Source organism: Lepidochelys olivacea, assembly GCF_965140295.1.
Source record: "Lepidochelys olivacea isolate rLepOli2 genome assembly, chromosome: 1".
NCBI classification, from domain to species: Eukaryota; Metazoa; Chordata; order Testudines; family Cheloniidae; genus Lepidochelys; species Lepidochelys olivacea.
Genome location: NC_140411.1, coordinates 109064096 through 109086591, shown reverse-complemented (window position 1 = coordinate 109086591; position 22496 = coordinate 109064096). Strand labels below are relative to the sequence as shown.

The 22496-nt window shown below is 37.4% G+C and overlaps 1 protein-coding gene across 5 annotated transcripts in view; it reads right to left on the bottom strand.

Annotated features, from left to right (window-relative positions):
• MYO16 (myosin XVI) overlaps nt 1-22496 on the bottom strand; it is a 637262-nt gene that overhangs the window by 61559 nt on the left and 553207 nt on the right. For all 5 annotated transcript variants that reach the window (XM_084616853.1, XM_084616854.1, XM_084616856.1 and 2 more), the window contains exons 29-31: nt 10853-10949; nt 4105-4351; nt 1955-2262 (exon numbers count right to left, since the gene is read on the bottom strand). In XM_084616853.1, coding sequence (XP_084472979.1) covers nt 1955-2262; nt 4105-4351; nt 10853-10949 — 652 coding nt within the window. The remainder of the gene's footprint in view (nt 1-1954; nt 2263-4104; nt 4352-10852; nt 10950-22496) is intronic.

The window sequence follows — 22496 nt, the reverse complement described above, 5'->3', positions numbered from 1 at the left end:
CTTCAGCCCCCAACTAAAACCTCTCCAGCGCATCATCAAAGATTTACAACCTATCCTGAAAAATGATCCCTCACTCTCACAGATCTTGGCAGACAGACCAGTCCTCACTTACAGACAGCCCCGCAACCTGAAGCAAATACTCTCCAGCAACCACACACCAAAAACACTAACCCAGGAACCTATCCTTGCAACAAAGCCCGATGCCAACTCTGTCCACATATTTATTCAAGTGATACCATCATAGGACCTAATCACATTAGCCATGCCATCAGGGGCTCGTTCACCTGCACATCTACCAATGTGATATATGCCATCATGTGCCAGCAATGCCCCTCTGCCATGTACATTGGCCAAACCGGACAGTCTCTACGCAAAGGAATAAATGGACACAAATCTGACATCAGGAATCATAACATTCAAAAACCAGTTGGAGAACATTTCAACCTCTCTGGCCACTCAGTAAAAGATTTAAGGGTGGCAATTTTGCAACAGAAAAGCTTCAAAAACAGACTCCATCGAGAAACTGCTGAGCTTGAATTAATATGCAAACTAGATACCATTAACTTGGGTTTGAATAGGAGTGGCTGGGTCGTTACACATATTGAATCTATTTCCCTAAAGTTAAATATCCTCACACCTTCTTGTCAACTGTCTAAATGGGCCATCTTGATTATCACGAGAAAAGATTTTTTCTCCTGCTGATAATAGCTCATCCTAACTAATTAGCCTCTCACAGTTTGTATGGTAACTTCCAACTTATCTGTATGTATGTATATATATCTTCTTACTATACGTTCCATTCTATGCATCCAATGAAGTGGGCTGTAGCCCACGAAAGCTTATGCTCTAATACATTTCTTAATCTCTAAGGTGCCACAAGTACTCCTGTTCTTTTTACATATACACTAACATTAACATAAATAAAAATTGTCATTATTTCAAAGAACCATTTGATTGTAGATAAATGATTCCTCCCTAGCACTGCTGGATACAGAAGGCCCAAACACTGTGCAACTGCTGCAGTTTCACTGAACTGGGATAGAAAGCCTCAAACATGGACTGGAACTCTCCATCCTTTAACTGCTTCTCTCCCCTCTGGAACACAAGGAGCGGTTTCAGGGGTGGATGGGCCAGAAGGAGGATAGGAAAGATGGAAATAGATCTGACATAGACACATCAACCTAAATTATCAGGCAAAGAGGACATGCAGGGCCTCTAGCCACCATACTAGTGGCTACAGAGTGGTTGTACATTATTTCCCACCCCGATTGCAGCAGAGGAAGGAACTGCTAGCCTCTAGGCAAAATCTGATTACTCAGGCTTAACAAGGGAGAGTGAAAAGCATTTCTTCCTCTTTAATTTGAAGAAGGCAAGGGAGCAAGACTACTTTAATCAGAATTGCAGCTTACACACTGAATGCTTTGAAACATTTGTGGACTTTCATTCTATTTCAGTATGATCTGCGTACCATTACATCCAAGTTCACCACATGTGAATTCTCATATAAGTCACTTAACTCACAACTAAAGTGACGCTCTCTGGTGTGGTTTATTCTTGTGCCTTCATATTAATGTGGAGAAAAAGAGTAGATAATTTAGAGCTAACCTGGTAAAATTCAACATTCAAAATGTTCTACTTTAGCTGTCAAAAGAATTATAACACTGTTTAAAAGGTAAAATAAAATAGTTAATAGGGCAGAATGGCTAAAATTGACACAGCTCACTTATCTCCAGGGAGAACTCTGTAAATAGTTTTTTGTTGTTGACAAACTAGGAAATTAGAACAAATGAATAGTTATTTTCTGATTTAGAAATTACTGATAAATTGGCAATTTTATTTACTGCCACTGAAGAAATTCTAAGGAAATGAGACTTTATGAAGGCATCTGAAAATGTTTTAAAGATTCAGAGTCAAAAGATCAATGTTTGTGTGGGTTACTTCCTTTCTGCCTAACCTTCATTAGCTGTTTCCTTAGAAGCTGCCGACAGGCAAGCGCTAACGGCCTCGTATGAAGCGCTCAGTCGTGTGTTGGGGTCCCTCTTTGGTTTGGGAGGAGGCTGTTTCCTTGGTGATGGCAGGGTATTACTATCATCCATGCTGAACACAGAGTGCAGGGAGGGGGATCTGATGGATGATCCAGCCACAGAATGTACCAAGACATCCACTGCCATGGGGACAGGCACAGAACTGGAATGAAAATGCTTAGGCGTTCGGCAGCCGGCAAAGCTGTCCTCAGAGACTTTCCCACCCCTATCTTCAGCTCTGAAAACACAGAAAAGATGCCCAGATGCATTATTCAAATGATAACAATGAACCTGTTCATGCAAACATAACAATGGCTTTTTGGTAAACAATCTTCCAACACCCCTGGTGTGCCTAGAGGGTGTGTAGTAATCTTCTGACAAACAAATCCAGATCAAGCTGCTAGCATTCTTCCATTTCCTGTGTTATGATAAAAGAGGACACTGGATCTTTTTCACCCAAATACAGCTTTCCTCAAGCACTTTCATATTGTTGATCAGACATTCATTGAATGAATTGTTCACACTTTGATTGTTAAGCACAATCAAGAGCTAGGATTTCAATCTGAATGATCATTTCTGGGAAATGCATTTTAATAGAAAGTTACTGAGGCAGCAAATGCTGAACTTTCATCACTGTTTTCTAAAAAAGACAACTAGAAATTCTAGTTGTACAAAATATTGTAACCTTTTAACAGATGAATTGGGCTTTGTGTTATATCCTACCAAAACACCAACACAAGTCTTCTTGTTTAAGCTTTCCTCTATTATCATTTTGAGCACAACTTTGGATTTTTCTAACTTATTGTAGTGATTGTACTTAAAATCTCTGCAGTTTCCATTATATACTGGAAAATAACGTTGCTAGCTCAATTCCAACAAGCTGGTGAAAATTAGACCTCCCCCCACCCCCCCTGCACCAAAGTCCTTCAATCTTAAAAAGCAAGAGTTACTTAGATTAAAAGTAACTGAAGACACCTTCCAGATGTCTAAAACCAGCCTTGTAATACAGTGTAGTAACGTACTGTAGTAACTAAAAGATGGCAGTACAAGAACTTTACAAACAAGCTCTCCAGCATTTGTTTTTATAATTGTATTTCTGCATGGCAGATCACCAGCAGAGCTGGATTCAACTACAGGATATAGCCAGCTGCCCATGTAGTACATGAAATAGCTAAAGATGAAAGCTTGGTGCTCAGTGGATAATTTGTTTTCAGTGTAATGTTTAATTACAGTCTTTCCTACAAAGGCATTTCCTTCAGTATTTAATCACTGGGATATCTGAAGTTAATTAAACAGACCCACTGTCATTTTTACTTCAATAAAAATCATCCGACAGAGTCAACGGAGGCAAGGGGGAGCTGTTTCTGATAAGATACAATGAGCTGGAATCAAGCTTCTGTGGAAAAATAAACATTCCTATGATCAGTGAGTTATAGACACAGATAATAAGTTTCTATTACAAAAACCACCTCTCCATGCAGGTATCTGTACAGGGATGGATGCTAGAATATTTGCTAGATTTGCTAGAATAGGTTCATTAAACTTCCAATTAAAGCTAAATGTTAGGCGATTTTTTTAAATGAGAAGAAAAGATCCTCTTGGCAATCTATTAGGCACATTTCTCAGTCTGGACTTCACTGCCTTTTTTATGCCTTCATAGCTGTTCCTGTTATCTTGGCACGTATCCAGCTGAATTTTCTAAGTTAGAGTTATTATTATTTATTATTTATTTATTAAAAAGTCTCACTTAAAATCTATTTCACTTATACTGAAACACTATTTATTTTTAAATGCTAAAATGTCTGACAGATTTAAACAATAGTTATTGTATGTGCTGGTACCTCCTAAATCTGATAGCTTGTACATCGTTGCTTTATGCAGCTAAAATTAACTACTTGATTTGGCTTTACAAACTAGAAAAGTATTTAATGAAGACCCAAGAGTCATTTAAGCATACATTTAAAGAAGCCAGAGTCAAGTTTACATATGAGCATTATTACTGCCATGACTAGCATGGACTGCACTGAGAACTTTAGGAAAACTGATTCCTACAGTTAGAGAAGTTGCTTTCCCTCCTTACCTTTTGGGGGCTTCTTCTTGCCTGTTTCTAACCTCTAACTTTTCCCTACAATAAGCAGCATTCATTTCATTGCGGAGCTGGTCATTTTCCCGAGCAATGTCAGAAGCATTCTGAATGACCAAAGCATCATATGCTTTCAACCCCATATCCTCTGCATTCTGCAGAAAGCCTTTGATTGATGTGACCTCTTGCTGTTTGATGCTCATCTTCTGTAGCAAACGCTGGCGAGCTAGAAATCCTCTTACAACTGCCATAATGGAAGAAAAAAAGATATAGATCAATGAAAGATAGAATTCAACAATGAATAACTTAATATTATTGTGCATTCAGCTGTAAAATGGATAGTGTGAATAAATATCTAGCAATATTCCTTTATAAAAGGAGAAAGAAATATTAGGCTTTCTCTACCAATTGCATACCAAAATGGACAATATGCATTTTTTGCTCACTAATAACAATGCCTAAACTGAGGCATAGTAATAAACTCATTTACCAGTTTGAGTTACCATTACTCAGTATTTAGTTTCACTGGCAATTTTTCTCCCCTTTGCTTATATCACACTATGAAGCTTACGCTAGGGAGTGTGAGAGGAGAATATTATGGCACAAATTTAAAACATCATTTGGCTCACAATGTGCTAATTTTCTATATGATAGAATGTACAGTTTGTGAACTTCCTCATAGTGGGAAACAATGTTGGCACCTGTCCAATTGCAAAAGAGATAATAGCCTTTTCTTACATTCATTCAATGTTTCTCTCCTTATTATGTACAAAAATTAAACTCTTAGTCTCCCAACCTATGACAAGAGATTAATAAAAACTGTCTAAGGGGATAGAGTCTCTGGGTTCCATATATTATAAAGAATGTATATTTACATTCTTTGTAATGTAACAGTATCATCCTTTGAATACTAGAGTTTTTCATATGGACATCTGGATACAATTGTTATTTTAGATATATGTTGTTCCAAGAGAGGTGGGTGGATGGAGTTATTGGCCTACCTATGGGGGCAGTAATAATTGAGTATGTGCTGTGGCTTAGTAGGAAGAGTGAGCGAACTGTATTGTACTTTACTTGTAATTTTAAATAATCAACAGAATACTCAGAGTTTGTGGGTGGATATTTTATTCTAAATCAAATTGTATATATACACACACAGTACAAGGAACAGATAGCGTAGTGTGCATAAAGGTCTATTTGCATGAGTTTGGGATGATCACATTACACATGAGTGATGAAGCCATAGGCGAGTTATACACGTCATTTAAAATTATGTTACTAAAATATTCCTACTACACCACCATCATGTATATTCTACACACATGTCACACTTTACAAGAAACAATTTCACAAATGTTTTAGAGAATTTTAAAAAGTGCTTGGACTATTTCATAAGTCCTTCTGCCTGAAAATCATGTGCATTAGTTCCCCATAGTAAAAATGTAAAGGTTTCAGGGAGAAAAAATAAAATAAAATAAAATACATATATTTAAATGTAATACACCCCTACAATCACCAAATAAAGTTTTTCTTTACATTCATGAAAATGTCACAAATTAAAATCACATGTATCGTCTTTTTCCAGGGTTAGAAGTGCAGTGTGTCCCACTAGGAAGCTGTTTTAGGATTATTTAACTGATGCGAGAAATATTTAGGTGATTTTATCACTTTGACTTTCATCTAGTAAGAACACATATCCACATTGAGTCAAATCTCACTCATCTCCTTCACGCAGTTAGTCCCATTACAGCCACCGGAAATATTCCTGTGAGTAAGGTGAGCAAAATTTGACCACAGCCTTTATTCAATGTTGAGGTCAAGGGAAAAAAACACCAAAACAATGAAAAATATGATGTTAAGGTTTTAAGGTAAAGACATGCCAAAAATCTAAAAAGCATAAGGCTTTTTTTTTTAATTGCACAATTGAATATTTAGCTCTTAAGAATGCCATAGTATAAAATGAAATAGAAAACAGTCATGCTAAACTAATCTACGGGAAAAATGTGTTCCAGGGATGTAAAATGTTACTGAATAAAATAAAGAGGATAAAGCTGAGAGCAACATAAGGTATTTGCTATCACCTTCCTTGTCCTTGTTTATATATTTATAATTAGATTTTCTTAGGGATGCTCAGTGTTTAATTGCTTGAAATGCAGGAAAGGTTAATGTGAATATATCAATATTCTCTGTGTCCAAAATTCACTGGGGTTTGAATTGACCCAGTCTTATCTATTTCAAGCATGTTTATAATGGAGGAATTTGAGGGTTTACATTTCCATTATTGTAGCCAACCATGTCTCAATCTCTCTAGCCACATTTTATAATAAAAGTTGACTTCTTTAACATCAGAAATATTAATGAACTAACCTTATTTAGTTCAAAAGGAAATTAATAGTGAATTTTCTTTTGACAATTTTATGAGAGGCTTCATATTTGACACACACATTACTGAATCTGAACTCATAAAATGCTGGTGTTGAGGAGGTAATGAATACATGCACAGAACATAATCTAGGAGAGTTCACTGCTCTCAAATACACAATATTGAAAGAGCTTAATGATACAGAATTGTTCCTTCACCTGCTGTACTTTCTGAAACATATTTTCAGAGCAAATGGGATATTTGCTAAACATTTAAGCAGAAAATCCTAAATCATCTTGAAGAAAACACCATATCTCTAAAGCTCTGAAACCTTTTTAACTTTGTTTTAGATATTTTTGTTTTATTTTTTTAAAGATAAATAAAGCAAAAGTGAACCAATGGCAGAGGATAAGAAATATATTTGTGCTGGATAAATCTCCATTATGATTGTTAGCAGGACTGACAGAGGATGGGAAACTGAAATTGACATGCTGGTCATAATATTTTTGATGAAATATGCTGTTTCACTGAGGCAGAGATGTATCGGTTTTGACTAAGTTCATTGAGAAGACAGAGAGAAAGACTTTCTCCACCCACACCGCCTTCCACAAACTTTCTGAATTGAACAGATCTGGTTTCAATCCAAAAACGGACATTTCAACAAAATTCTGTCTTCATTAAAATGTTTGAGAGTTTTTGCTTTCATTCCAATGCAGAACGAAAACAAATTTTGAAACCTCCAATTGGAAGCAAAATACAAGTGTCATCTTTTGGCAGGCTCTACTGTTCATAATGTAGTCCTTACTGCATTGCTTTCCTCATTTATGTTGGCCACCTAAAATATTTGAGGTCCAGAATCTCCAAGGCCAGAGGTGTACCTGATTCTTGAGGGTTCCCTTTGGTACAAAGATTGATGTGTGGAAATTGTGGCAGGTTGTGGATTTGGCTTCCATACACAGATACATTAATTCATACTTTGGCTGGATCATGATGGAAAAACTAAAGGATAATTAGCTTTTCCCTCAGTCCTCCAATCAGTTCTGTAGTTGATTCAGAATGATCAGAACTGCTCCTGGGTAGCTGCCGTACTTGGACACTGAAGTACAAATGTACTGTGATAATCTGAAGTACTTGAGCTCACAACTTCTGGTTTATCTGGGATGGGTCTGGTGGCAATTTTCAGGGAGGGATACTTGGCTGTTTAAGTTGTTTACCTCCTTTCTCCACTACAGTCTGGGCTTGGTGACCTATCAACACATGATGAAAGACTTACCTGTTTTCTCAGGCCTTTGTTGAAGGCAGGGTGGAAAATTACTGAGGGGATGACTGGAAAGATTTGGATGGATGATGTATGGGATGATGTATAAGATTTTTGTATGAGGGCTGTTTTTCTTTTGGAGAACTCTGAGGTGCTCTGTTATAATATTTTATAAAAATGATATACATTTTATACTGTGCTTTGAATCTGAGATAGGCACAATGACTACATTTGAATAAATAAATGTAAAACTTCACTTTACCCATTTCAAGACTAGATTACCTATTAGAGATTGTCCATGTCTACAGATTTGAGTCTGTTCTGTACAATCTAATGTCATGACTGGTATTTGATGCCGTTGCATTATGCCCTTAATCAACATGTCATAAAGAAAAAGACATGTCTTTAGCTTCAAAAGATCTCTGGCTTGAAGTACAACAAGACTGATGTCCATCAGCCTAAGAGTACCCTACCCCTTGTGTGGCTGTCAGGAGACTCGGTGGGATCCATTTATTCTAGGGGAGACGGGCCTATGTAAGGTCATGTTGAGTCATACTGCCTCTTGGGGAGGAGCAGAAGGCATTCCAAACCTCTCAAAGCTCCTGGGCTTGCAGTTGTTACATAATTGCAACTACACCTATTTGTGGAGTACAGCTTACTTTGCAGGCTGATGCACGGGTGGAGGAAGTCTGCCTGGGCCTTACTCAAGCCATCTGTGGGACAGGAATGTTCTTTATTCCATCAGCTTCCTCAGACTTCTCCACACGTGTGTAAAGACAGGCAAAATCTGCCCCATAATAGGTGAGAGCTTTCTAAATACTGTTCCTGAGAAAGTGAATTTTTAAATGGAAGTCAAATCTGGAGGCTGGAAACAAGAGGCCAAGAAACTGAATTTTGTGGGGAGCTAAGGAAGCATCCATCCTCCTTATTTAGGATTAAACTTTGCAGATGTCTTGTAAACCTCGTTATTATGGCAGCTGAGGAAGGTCTACTTTGTGGTGAAGTGGAATATTAATGGTCATTGAGTTCAAACTAGATACAATAAGGTGCAGTTTTTCAACTTTTCTTGGTAGTCAGCATGAGAGAGAAAGCTGAATGAACCAGTTTTGCTTTTCTAATGCAGTTAAATGTGTGGAGGCAATCGGGCTAATTGCATTTAAAGTTAGACATGTGCTTCAATACCTTGTTGAATGGGGGCCTGTGTAAACTAACATCCTCCAAAACCTGAAACATTATTAATTCCTATTATTATTTCCACACAGATGACTTTGTTCCCCTTGCTTCAAGTGTTCTCTCTCTTTCCCCTGCTTTCTCTCTACAACCCCCATTTAGTGAAGAACAGATCGTTAAAGTGATAGGTTTTTTAAAAATAAATAAATATCCAGGACATTTTTTAGCCAACTACATGACAACTGTAAAACCAAGACATACTTCTGTCTACTAGTCAGCTTTTTTTAAAAAAAGTGTTAATGTGAATTGTTGATGCTACAAGCCAACTAAATACATAATGTATAGCGTGAAGGAAGCTGCTTTATACAAAGCAATATTCGCATTTGAAATAGTTATTTGAGATTCTGATTGGAAATAGAACAGAAACTACAGGAAATCAGGAGACAGTCGATAGTATCTCTTCAAAAAGTGTGCCAAAAATGTCAAAATGACCTTAGTAAAGACACCAACATAAAAGTCAAAGAGAAAAAAAACAAGCCAAAAGAAAATATGTAAGATACAGCAAATGAGAACAAAATAAAGACAACCAACACCCTAAATTAGTAGCATTAAAAGTAGCTGTTTTATGGATGAAAGATATATGTAAATATTAAAAAAGTTTGCATCTTCTATTTGTTATAGTGGGGAATTAAGAGTGATATTAAAAACACTTAAATCCTAGAAATATTGTCTGCTCTTTAAAAAACAAGAAGCATTGATAAAAAAAGAACTGATAAAGGAGCATTTAGTTTTAATTGCAGCCAACAACTAGAACTCAAACTGGGTTTGTCAGTCAAAAGGTGCACTTGTTAACAATGTTAGTCTGGACTTCTAAAAAATCTGTAGTCGTTAGTTGGAGGTGGAATTGTTTGGAAATCTGTCAAATGCTGTCATAAATATAAAGGGAAGGGTAAACCCCTTTGAAATCCCTCCTGGCCAGGGGAAAGCTCCTCTCACCTGTAAAGGGTTAAAAAGCTAAAGGTAACCTCGCTGGCACCTGACCAAAATGACCAATGAGGAGACAAGATACTTTCAAAAGCTGGGAGGAGGGAGAGAAACAAAGGGTCTGTGTGTCTGTCTATAGTCTGTCTTTGTCGGGGATAGACCAGGAATGGAGTCTTAGAACTTTTAGTAAGTAATCTAGCTAGGTACGTGTTAGATTATGATTTCTTTAAATGGCTGAGAAAAGAACTGTGCTGAATAGAATAACTATTTCTGTCTGTGTATCTTTTTTGTAACTTAAGGTTTTGCCTAGAGGGATTCTCTATGTTTTTGAATCTAATTACCCTGTAAGGTATCTACCATCCTGATTTTACAGGGGGGGATTTCTTTATTTCTATTTACTACTATTTTTATTAAAAGTCTTCTTGTAAGAAAACTGAATGCTTTTTCATTGTTCTCAGATCCAAGGGTTTGGGTCTGTGGTCACCTATGCAAATTGGTGAGGCTTTTTATCCAACATTTCCCAGAAAAGGGGGGGTGCAAGTGTTAGGAGGATTGTTCATTGTTCATTGTTCTTAAGATCCAAGGGTCTGCGTCTGTAGTCACCTAGGCAAATTTGTGAGGCTTTTTACCAAACCTTGTCCAGGAAGTGGGGTGCAAAGTTTTGGGAAGTATTTTGGGGGGAAAGACGCGTCCAAACAGCTCTTCCCCAGTAACCAGTATTAGTTTGGTGGTGGTAGCGGCCAATCCAAGGACAAAGGGTGGAATATTTTGTACCTTGGGGAAGTTTTGACCTAAGCTGGTAAAGATAATCTTAGGAGGTTTTTCATGCAGGTCCCCACATCTGTACCCTAGAGTTCAGAGTGGGGGAGGAACCTTGACAAATGCAATAACTAATCAGGGAAGAGAAAACTCCCATATCACAAAATGCTCTTGCACTCAATGTACAAAAATTATAGTTCTGTAATTGTTACCTTTTTGACAAGTTATAATTTTCCTCTGCAGCTGAAGGCGCAAATCATTGAGATGGTCAACTTGCCAGTACTTTAGAAATACTTTTTGGACTCCTATCTAAAATACAAACAGCAGAGAAACCTTTACCATCAAGAAAAAAAGGGCAAAATGATAATAGATAAATAATGATCACACATAAAGCATCTAGCAAATGGTTGAGATGAGATCAAAAACTTAAAATAGTCACAATACCTGTATCTGGTGCTTTTCCCTTCCATTTATAAGACCACAAGGAAACACCTTGCTTTTGAAACTTTCCGAACATGCACAGACAATACAAAAAATCCTTAGCAGTTCTTTTTATGTACCTCTTTCAAAGATATTTCTTTCTAGCAGCCTTAAAAAATCTGCGTCTTTACAAACAGTGATTACTGAGAAAACGGGAGAAATGATTAAGTAAGAGTTGCCTCATATGCTATTTTCTTCTCAGGACTTTTGTGGAAGAAGCATTTCTTTGCTACTTAGAATTTTAAAGAAGACACAAGCACTCAGTGAGCTATGCTTAACGATGAAGAATATAGCTCCTTTTGCTGCTGGGATTGCTATTCAACCTGTATGGTTAATAGGTGTATTGATTAATTTGTACAAGTCTGGCAATAATTGCACAAATTATTCCAAATTTTACTTGTTTGTAGCCTACAGGCCTGTTACACCAGTGCAGCCCCATTGAAAATATTTTCTGTGGGGATGCCTTTGTGTGACTGACAGCAGAATTTGAAAAAACAACCTTTGTACAAATGGACAAAAAAGCTCAAATCATCATAAGCTGACAAAACACAGAAGATATTGCAACTTATGTTGTGCTTTCTTCAGAATACCCCATATACGCAGCCAAGGTTACAGAATTAGCATACTACTATACTGCTGTTTGATTTCAACAAAATCTACAGTCAGTTAATAAAAGCATGTGCAAAACTCTGATTAAATAATTTAAACAATGATTCAGTGCTGGACATGCCTAAAACCAAAGTAAAGAAATGTCAGTACGCAATGATGAAACAAACCAACAGTTTCAAATCTCCCATGTAATCCAGTATGATATTTCCTGTAAAAATTCCTAAATATCTGGAAGAATATGATATTCACAAAACCAAATTTACAGTTGTGGTGGCTTCATTAACTTACACTATGTTGCTTGCTTTGGTTTATGTGTGTGTTGTGGGAAGGGGAGGTCCAAAATTGTCAAGATTCACTGTTCATGCTGTAGATACCACCTAGCTATTCATTTGTTTTGTTTCATTATGTTTGTTGCATTCCCAGAAAGTTTCAGAGGATAGTTGCTCAATGTTTATTACTGCACAGTGTGCTGTCTTTCATTTTTGAAATTGCTCACAATTTTTGGCAGGAAACTGGTGTGACACTTTATACAATATCTACTCATTGTAGTATAAACCTGAGACACAGGTATTAGCAAGGAAATGTGCACACTTTCTTCAACTAACTGTTTTCTATCTGACCACTACTCACAGATATATGTCACTGATAATAATGAACTATGCTAAACTATTAAATATAAATCAAGTCTAGAAACTTAAAACCAAATTCAGAAATGGTTTAGGCCATTCTTCCATTCCTGTGACTTCATGGAGATTGGTGTTTCAGACCAAATGTTCAAAGTGGCCTTCAGTAATTTAGCTCCCTAATTTTGCAGATGAAAATGATAGGTGAGTTATCTAAATTCTGATCTGAGCATATAAATGTTAGTCTTCTATCTAATTTCACCAGTGATGGATAGACATTGTAAAAGCAAAGACTCTTTTCTAAAATTTCTATCTGTTTCATTCTCATGCACAATCATCATAGTAAATTAAGCCTTTTGAGGGAGATGGGAACTACATTTCACCAAACCTGCTTTAGTAAGAAACCTACAGAGAATCTTAGGCCTTGTCTACATGGGAAAATTCTTCAGCATAGCTATTCTGGAATAATTATTCCACTATAGCTATTTTGGAATAATTGTCCCATGTAGATACTCTACTGCAGAATACAAGTGATTTTATTCTGGAATAGTTACTCCTTTCACAAAGCGGAATAAAATTACTTTTCATTTGCAATAGAATTTGCAGACTCATTTCTCCCTACCTTTTACTATACAAGTATACTTGCTTATACAAGCAAGACTGCCCTTTCCTTGAGCCACAGAAATCCAACCACCACTTCCTTACTCAGCCAAAATGATCTTACCATGGTCTCTAGTGACCTCTTTATACTGCAGTCCATGAGGCCATTCCTCTATGGGGCTATCCTTGATTTATCAGCTGACTTCGCACAGTTGATCTCTCCCTCCTCCCCAAACTTTCATCATTCTATACCTGCCCAGTTCTCTTAATTCTCTGATTTGCACCTTTCATGTCTCTTTTGGTTTCTCCATTACTCCTTGGCCAGTCTCTACTGCCTTTCCTTAGGGCTCTGTCCTCAGGTCCCCTCTTCTTTTTTTCTCTACTATTTTCTGGATAACCTCAAATGTTATCGTGGCTTCAACTATCATCTCTATGCCACTCATGCCCACATATCTCTCTCCACAAGCCGTCTCTCTTCTCCCACCACATCAAGTTTGCCACTAAGTTCTATGGGTTGTCACTAAGTTCTTCATCATCAACTTCTCAAACTCCACCCCACCAAGTCCCACCGCCCCAAACCCCTGTTCTTTTCTTCTCTATCCCTATGGGCAACACATTTACCATGCTGTTCTCATTTCTTGCCTTGATTACTGCAACCTCCTTCTCTCTGGTCTCCCTGCTTCTCACTCCTTGACTCCATTCATCCAAAATCCTTCTGCTAGTATTATTATCATTATTTATTATTTGTATTAGAGTGTTTCTCAGAGGCCCCAGTGTTGGGCATGATGACACCCCTTAAAATCACCTTTTCCTTCTACTCTGATTATGTTACTTCCTCTTTTTACCTTCTTTCTAAGGTTTCCACTAGCCTTCTGTATCAAATTGAAGCTTTTCATTCTCAGTTTCAAGGCTCTGCACAGTTGTGTGCCTGTTCTGATTTCTGCATATTACCCCCATAGCTCCACACAACTCTTCTTCCTAACCACCCTCTAAGCATCTTTCTTTCGCTCTTTTCGTGCCTGTTTCCATGCTGCTATAAAGTCCTCAGGGCAGGGATGATCTATTTTAAATTACCAGGACATGTACAGGATCCTAACTACCAAAATATTTAAAATAATAATGCAAAAATATAGACCCTTTCCTGTGTTTATCATTTTCACTTCAGCGGATATATTTTTGTTGAAAAGATGAGTATTACCAACAGCTGATGCTAAATGATTTGCTCTCTTTTTCTACAAGCAAATATCTGACTGAATGAGCGGACTAACGCTTCCTCAAATTTGTACATCACTTGTATTTATTCAACACATTTTTGTTTTTGCAATTTTTCTTTTAGCCTTTGGATTGAACATGAAAAATTCACTTTGAGAATTTAAAACTCTTTATATATGAAATTTGTTGGTTAGTTGCACTTAGTCTCATAAGAAACACAGTATAACAGAGCATTGCCAGCAGATCGAGGGACGTGATCATTTCCCTCTATTCAGCATTGGTGAGGCCTCATCTGGAGTACTGTGTCCAGTTTTGGGCCCCACACTACAAGAAGGATGTGGAAAATTGGAAAGAGTCCAGCGGAGGGCAACAAAAATGATTAGGGGGCTGGAACTCATGACTTATGAGGAGAGGCTGAGGGGACTGGGATTATTTAGTCTGCAGAAGAGAAGAATGAGGGGGGATTTGATAGCTGCTTTCAACTACCTGAAAGGGGGTTCCGAAGAGGAAGGATCTAGACTGTTCTCAGTGGTACCAGATGATGAAACAAGGAGTAATAGTCTCAAGTTGCAGTGGGAGAGGTTTAGGTTGGACATTAGGAAAAACTTTTTCTCTAGGAGGGTGATGAAGCACTGGAATGGGTTATCTAGGGAGGTCAGGCTTGACAAAGCCCTGGCTGGGATGATTTAGTTGGGGATTGGTCCTGCTTTGAGCAGGGGGTTGGACTAGATGACCTCCTCAGGTCCCTTCCAACCATGATATTCTATGATTCGATGATATTCCCTGACTGGATGAGTTTATAATTAGATGGGAAGCTCAAAGAAGCCTATGGAGCTTTATAAGTGAATCCAAAAGGGACACAATCATGACTGAAGCAAATTCATTTTTAAATTTGCGTAAACACTATTTACCATTTTTTGCAACATGTGACAACTCTACTGTCAGTACACCTTTAAACAACGTCTATTGTTGGCATGAAACATGAGATTACTTTAGTTTTAATTGAGCTTTGTATAGATCTACCTTTGAAATGAATCTTCTGAAGTTAATCTAGAACATCTATACTCACTCCACAATGTACAATGTTGATGCTCCGTGAGAGGGAGAATAATGAAAATGTTTGGATTTCATACATCAGTTATGTGTCTCATATAAAACCAGTTTTGAAACTACAGCCTGTCTTCATTTTGGTCTGCTCTCTAATCACATAAAGTTTCTTGCTTGTCAAGGGGGACAAAAAGGTTAAAATGTTCTCCAAGACACTCACTTCTGAATACTTTCAGGACTACAAAGTGCTCTCATCTGAGATTGAAATTTTAATGACATTCAGACTCTTATAAATGTAAACCATCTGTGAATTATAGTCATAGTTATTTTAATTAGAAAATCATTAGGGTTTTAATGTTATTTTTCAAAATGATACATTTTTAAAGATTAAGTAAAATTGTCATTGATGACTACCAAAGCTTCAATTACTGCTATTTTTTTTTTTTTTTAAAGAAAAGGTGTAGGGTGCAGAAGTACAGACATTCAAAATTACGGCATGGTCGCTGAGATGGAGTGTAGGTGGTATAAAGGCAGTATTAGTTCATACTTAATAGGTGTCAAGGGAATCTGTGAAGCTATTCTTTAGTTTAAAAAAGGCAATTTGTGGGAGTGCTGTGTGTTTCTGGCAGTACTTTCAAAATAGCTACCCAGAAAAGACAGACAGTTATAATATAAAGATATTTTACACAACATACATTTTCGCAGTACATTAATGAAATGTGAAAAAAAGCCAAACTAAACCTATTGTAAAATTTGTCTTTTTGTGGTATTAATGTCTGTAAAACCATTATAATGACATACACAGTTACAGGGCACAGATATAAGAACTGAACCATTATTCGTAAAAGCACTAACTTTCTGCTTTATTTATGAGCTTTTTCCTACACATTTTTAAGGCCTTGTTCCATTGAGTCTGGCATACTAATGACCTCTGATTCTGGCATGAACCTAATAAGATGTCAGTTCTGCAAATGCTTATGTATGCACTTAGCTTAAGGCACACAAATAGGCCCATATTCACATGAATAACAATAAGCATGTGTAAGTGTCTCAAGAATTGGGGCTTTAGAGTGTCCTCTCCTTGCTGCACTTCCGTTTCCTCTGGCCATGTACGGGGAATGGTCCTGAACCAGGAAATGTCTGGGGTTTGTTGGGAAGCAGCAGCTGCATGGTGTGCCAGAAGATACACAGAAGCTGGAAGCAGAGAGGGACCCTTAGGAACTGAATGCAGAACAGGTTTTCACTGCCAGATATTACAGCTGGGCACAGGTCTCTATGGGACTTGTGGGGAGCTACCTGAGCTTGGCCTGGAAAACTACAAGATCCTATTTGCTAGAATAGAGACAGAACTGGAGAGGGCACTCCAGGCTTCAGACCTGAAGAGTCCTGACTCTTGATTGGACTGCCCATGGACTTAAACAAGAACCACTGTTGCTTACTTTAAATTCTAACAGTTTAAGCCACTGTACCAAGGGTAACTGCAACCTTTCCATTTCCTGCCAGCCTTAGTAAAGTACCCTTTCACTTAGCCTTGTGTCTGAGGGGTTATTGGGACACACCAGGGCTAGTCCCTAAAAGGCTTAGCTGCTGAAGCACCTACTGTGTCTACCTCTGAACCTGGTGTGCTACTGACACCTTGAGGGTTTGGTTTACTTCAGCACTGAGCAGCCCCAATAATTACAAGTGCTTCAAAACAGACCGACAGTTGTTACCTGAAAATGCTAGAAATATCCAGAGGGACCAAAAAGAAAAAATATGTATGAGTGTTGAGACAGACATACAGACAAGGAGAGACAGCAACAGTTGGGAGCTGAAAGCCTGGAAGACAAAGCCAGATAAATAAAACAGCAGCTACATAGGTATGTGCTGCATGGGAAGAAAGAGATAAAGAGGGAATGAGAAGTACGTAGAGGAGAAAGGAAGCTAAAAGAGGAGGATTGCAAAAGCTTGGCTTGGGAGGAAAGGGTCAGGGGACATGTAATCAGAGAAAACAACTTCTGAAGCAAAGAGTTAGGCCTGGACAAAGATATGGGCTGACATTTAGACACAAGTGCAATATAAAACAAATAAAGAGCTTTCAAGTCTTTAGGTCTTAACCAGATATATAAGGAAGAGACGAAAAAAGAAGAAAGGAACAGAACAGAAACACATTCAAGAAGCAAAAAGTTAAAAACAGGAACCTCAGTAGACAGAGCATAAGAGCACATGTGCACACCTAGATCAAAATGAAAAACCCATCCCTTAAAGATCTCTCAGTCCAAGGAGGCTGTGACTAACATTTTTGTTTGTGTCCATTTATGTCACACAATGCAAATACTTTTTTAGTTGGCAAAATAAGGGTCCAATTTACTCCTTGGGTTCCTCCAGCAGAATCTTGCTGTGAGAAGTCCATCTGGAGGGTGGGATGCAGTAATGCTTGCCATGTTTGCTCTTCCAGGATTCCTGGAGCAGGTTGGCTCAGGCCAGGCAGTCAATAGGGCTGGCCCGGCATAAATAAATGGAAAAAAGGGTAATTAAAAGGAAAAGTCACAAGAATAAAATGCCTCAAACTGCATTGAAATTATTTAAAAACACCATAATAGAGACTCAAAATAAATGTATACCCCAATTTTTTTTTTTTAAAAAGCCACTAAACAGCAGAGTAAAGGAGGTGGGTAGCAGCAAAAAAACATCCTTTAAAAATTGGAGGTAAAATCCAACTGAGGAAAATAGAAAGGAACATACACTCTGTAAGTCAAGTGTAAAGGTATAAGGCAGGCCAAGAAAGAATTTGAAGAACAACCAGCTAAAGACACAAAAACTAAGCCACAATTTTTAAAGTACATCAGAAGCAGGAAGCCTGCCAAACAATCAGTGGGGCCACTGGACATCTGAGCTCTAAAGGAGCACTTAAGGAAGACAAGAGCATTGCAGAGAAGCTAAATGTATTCTTTGCATCAGCCTTTGCTGCACAGGCCATGAGGGAGACTCCCACACCTCAACCATTCTTTTTAGGTCACAAATCTGAGGAAATGTCCCAGACTGAGGTCAATAGCAGAGGTTTTGGAACAAATTGATAAATTAAATAGTAATAAGTCACCAGGACCAGGTGGTGTTAAGGTTGTGATGAAACATGCATTTCTTTGTACCTGATAAGAGTCATGGACCAAATCCTGCATTATTTTAAATTCCTCTTTTGACACTCTGCTGGTGCAAAGTGGACTTTAAGCAATCCTAAACAGGCAGTGGGGGATTCCACTTGCATAAGGATTTAATTTTTTTAAAAAGGCTGAGAACCATAACATTTATAGGTCTTCCAAACTGGAGAGGGTAGTATGTTCAGGAACACTGTGGGTTTCTGCTATACCCCCAATAATTTCTATGAGTAAACCTCCAGCAGCACTGAACTCCTGGAAACATGCTGAGGCAATTGTTCAGTACCTGACTCTGAAGGAAGAGAATCAACCACACTGAACTACCAGTACCATTTCCTGCACGACCTAACATTCCTCTGAATTCTCCCACCAACGTACCAATCCTGTTCAATTCTCCTCAGTTTATGAGATCTAAATGGTATAAGTGTTTAAGGCCATCGGAAAGAAAGAATTGCTGAGGGCTCTGGAGAAGGTCAGCTAGAAGTTACACCAAGGGTTAAAGTATTAAGCTAAAACAATGCTCCCAAAAAGCAAAAAAAAAAAAAAAAAAGATTTCTGTTTCTTACCCAAAATAGTATTTCTAATATTCAAAGGTAGAAAGTTCATCTTACCCTGCTAGACTAATCTTTGATAACTACACCATGCAGTTTTAAATCATAAAACACTTTTTTGGGAATAAAAATGAAAAGTTAGGATGGAGTTTGCAAAGATGCAAACAAGATCTGTATAAAATGAGAGAAAAAGGATTAACTGCAGGCTACTGATGTCGGCCAATCAAAATTTAAAGTTGAGAGTTTTGACTAGAAAACTCAATAAGCTATTATGTTAACTCCACCTTTATTGAATTTATATTTGCAAGTTCAACTGTGTGGGGAATGATAATCCAAATAAATGAAAGTTTCCTTCTTTCATTATGTAGTAGAAGATTGTTTGTGCCATATATTTGTCTCAAATATTGCTAACAATCTCAAGCTGTACATTGTGGGAGTAGTGTGTTTTGCTTAGTAAATATTGTGAAATATTTTTTAAAAAATGATTTTTTTAAAAAAATGAAAATGATAAGAGAATGTGAGGGTTAGAAATCTTTACTAGTGGAATGTGACTAAGGGCTGAAGACCAATTGGTTGTGTTCCACTAAAGTGGATAGTTTGATGGCCTCGGGGTACTTTTATTGAATTTGTCCCTGAATTTACTGGGTCTGATTCTTCTCCCACTAAAGTCAATGGCAAAACTTCCATAGAATCATAGAAATGTAGGACTGGAAGGGAGCTTGTGGGGTCATTTAGTTTAACCCCCTGATCTGAGGCAAGATTGAGTGAATTTAGACCATCCCTGACAGGATGTTTGTCCAACATGTTCTTAAAAACCTCCAGTGATGGGAATTGCATAACCTTTGTTGGAATTCACTGGGAGTTGGACTGGGCCCATCATTTGAAATCTCAAAGAAGTAGGAATAGTGTATATTGGTTTAGAGATTTTTTTAGGGCTGTCAATTAATTGCAGTTAACTCACATGATTAACTCAAAAAATTAATCACAATTAAAAAAATTAATCGCGATTAATAGCAGTTTTAATCACACTGTTAAACAATAGAATACCAATTGAAATTTATTATATATTTTGGATGTTTTTCTACATTTTCATATATATTGTATTCTGTGTTGTAATTGAAAAGTGTATATTTTTTATTAAAAATGTTTGCACTGTAAAAATGATAAACAAAGTAAACAGTATTTTTCAATTCGCCTCATACAAGTACTGTAGTGCGATCGCATTATCATGAAAGAGCAACTACAAATGTAGATCTTTTTATTACATAACTGCACTCGAAAACAAAACAATGTAAAACTTCAGAGCCTACAAGTCCACTCACTCCTACTTCTTGTTCAGCCAATCACTATGACAAACAAGATTGTTTACATTTGCAGGAGATAATGCTGTCCTCTTCTTATTTAAAATGTCACTAGAAAGTGAGAACAGGCACTTACATGGCACTTTTGTAGCCAGCATTGCAAGGTATTTAGTGCCAGATAGGCTAAACATTCATATGCCTCTTCATGCTTTGGCCACCATTCCACAGGACATGCTTCCATACTGATGACTCTCATTAAAAAAATAATGAGTTAATTACATTTGTGACTGAACTCTTTGTAGGAGAATTGTATGTCCCCTGCTCTGTTTTACCCGCATTCTGCCAAATATTTCATTTTATAGAAGTCTCGGATGATGACCCAGCACATGTTCATTTTAAGAACACTTTCACTGCGGATTTGACAAAACACAAAGAAGGTACCAATGTGAGATTTCTAAAGATAGCTACAGCACTCGACCCAAGGTTTAAGAATCTGAAGTGCCTTCCAAAATCTGAGAGGAATGAGGTGTGGAGCATGCTTTCAGAAGTCTTAAAAGAGCAACACTCCAATGCAGAAACTACAGAACCCAAACTACCATTAAAGAAAATCAACCTTCTGCTAGTGGCATCTGACTCAGATAATGAAAATGAACATGTGTTGGTCTGCACTGCTTTCGATTGTTATCGAGCAGAACCCGTCATCAGCATGGACGCATGTCCCCTGGAATGGTGGTTGAAGAATGAAGGGACATATGAATTTTTAGCACATCTGGCACGTAAATATCTTGCGACGCCAGCTACAACAGTGCCATACAAATGCCTGTTCTCACTTTCAGGAGACATTGTAAACAAGACGCAGGCAGCATTATCTCCTGCAAATGTTTGAGTGATTGGCTGAACAAGATGTAGGACTGAGTGGACTTGCAGGCTCTAATATTTTACATTGTTTTATTTTTGAATGCAGTTTTTTTGTCCATAATTCTACATTTGTAAGTTCAACTTTCACAATAAAGAGATTGCAGTACAGTACTTGTATTAGGTGAATTGAAAAATACTATTTCTTTTGTTTTTTTACAGTGCAAATACTTGTAATCAAAAATAAATATAAAGTGAGCACTGTACACTTTGTATCCTGTGTTGTAATTGAAATCAATATATTTGAAAATGTAGAAAACATCCAAAAATATGTAAATAAATGGTTTTCTATTATTGTTTAACAGTGTGATTAATCGCGACTAATTTTTTTATTCGCTTGACAGCTCTAATTTTTTTTACTTGATATATCAGTGTGCTAACAATGTTTCCTTTGCAGTAGGCAGCTACAGCTTGTTGTATGGCTGCACACTGCTCAAGTATGTATTTAGACTGAAAAGAAAGCCCTATCAAGGCAACAGCACAGAAAAATGATGTGAAAATGTCTTTTGTTAATAAGACTGCACTTTTACAACTCACATTTCAGCAGTTAAGCTAAGTGCAGCAGTAGAAGTGCTTTGTATTGTATGCCAGCTTTAATAAAAAAGCTCCTTTTTGTCCTAGTATAATCATCTCCAGCTCAACTTACCCAAATAACAAGCAAGCTTTCATAAAACTATCAACACTTTTCTAACAAATACTTTCCTTTCAACATGGAGGCTGCTGAATCAAGCATACTCAAATTGGGTGGCATGGCGCATTCTAGCAATAAGGTTAAACAATTTTTCACCCTTCTGCTCTGAAAAAAGTAGTCCAGAGTGTGCTTATTCTTCCTCTACCACTGAATTTATAGGCAACCCTTTTTCTTGTGGTCTCATATAAAGTGGGGGGTTATTTCAGACTTCCATCACTTTCTTCTACTTTTTCATAGTTCATTTGGATTATACATTTATCAATCAATCTGCTAGTGCTCTTCAGGGAATAACAGGCAAGAATGCCGGGGAGGACTTTGCTTTGACTTATTCATGAACTCCTACATCAAATAAATTTTCTATTCCAACACTGATTCATTTGAAGTAATCACTGCTGGCAATAGGACAGACTAAATTGGTTATACATGCACCCCCTACCTCTGGTGTGATTTTTTAGTGATGCAGTACAAGGTGACTCCTTTTCTCAAGGCTTTGTTCACTGGCATCATTCTGTATTATTAATTCTTCATTTTCTTTTCTTTCTGCTTCCCCCCCTTGCCTTTTAAAGATTCCTCTACTGTTGTAGCACAGAGGAGGACATCCATGACAACTGCTGATTGTATAAGCTTCCTCTTTTAGACTGTTATTTAAAGTTCAACTTTCATGATTAGTCAAACAAGTCAAAAAATGAAAAG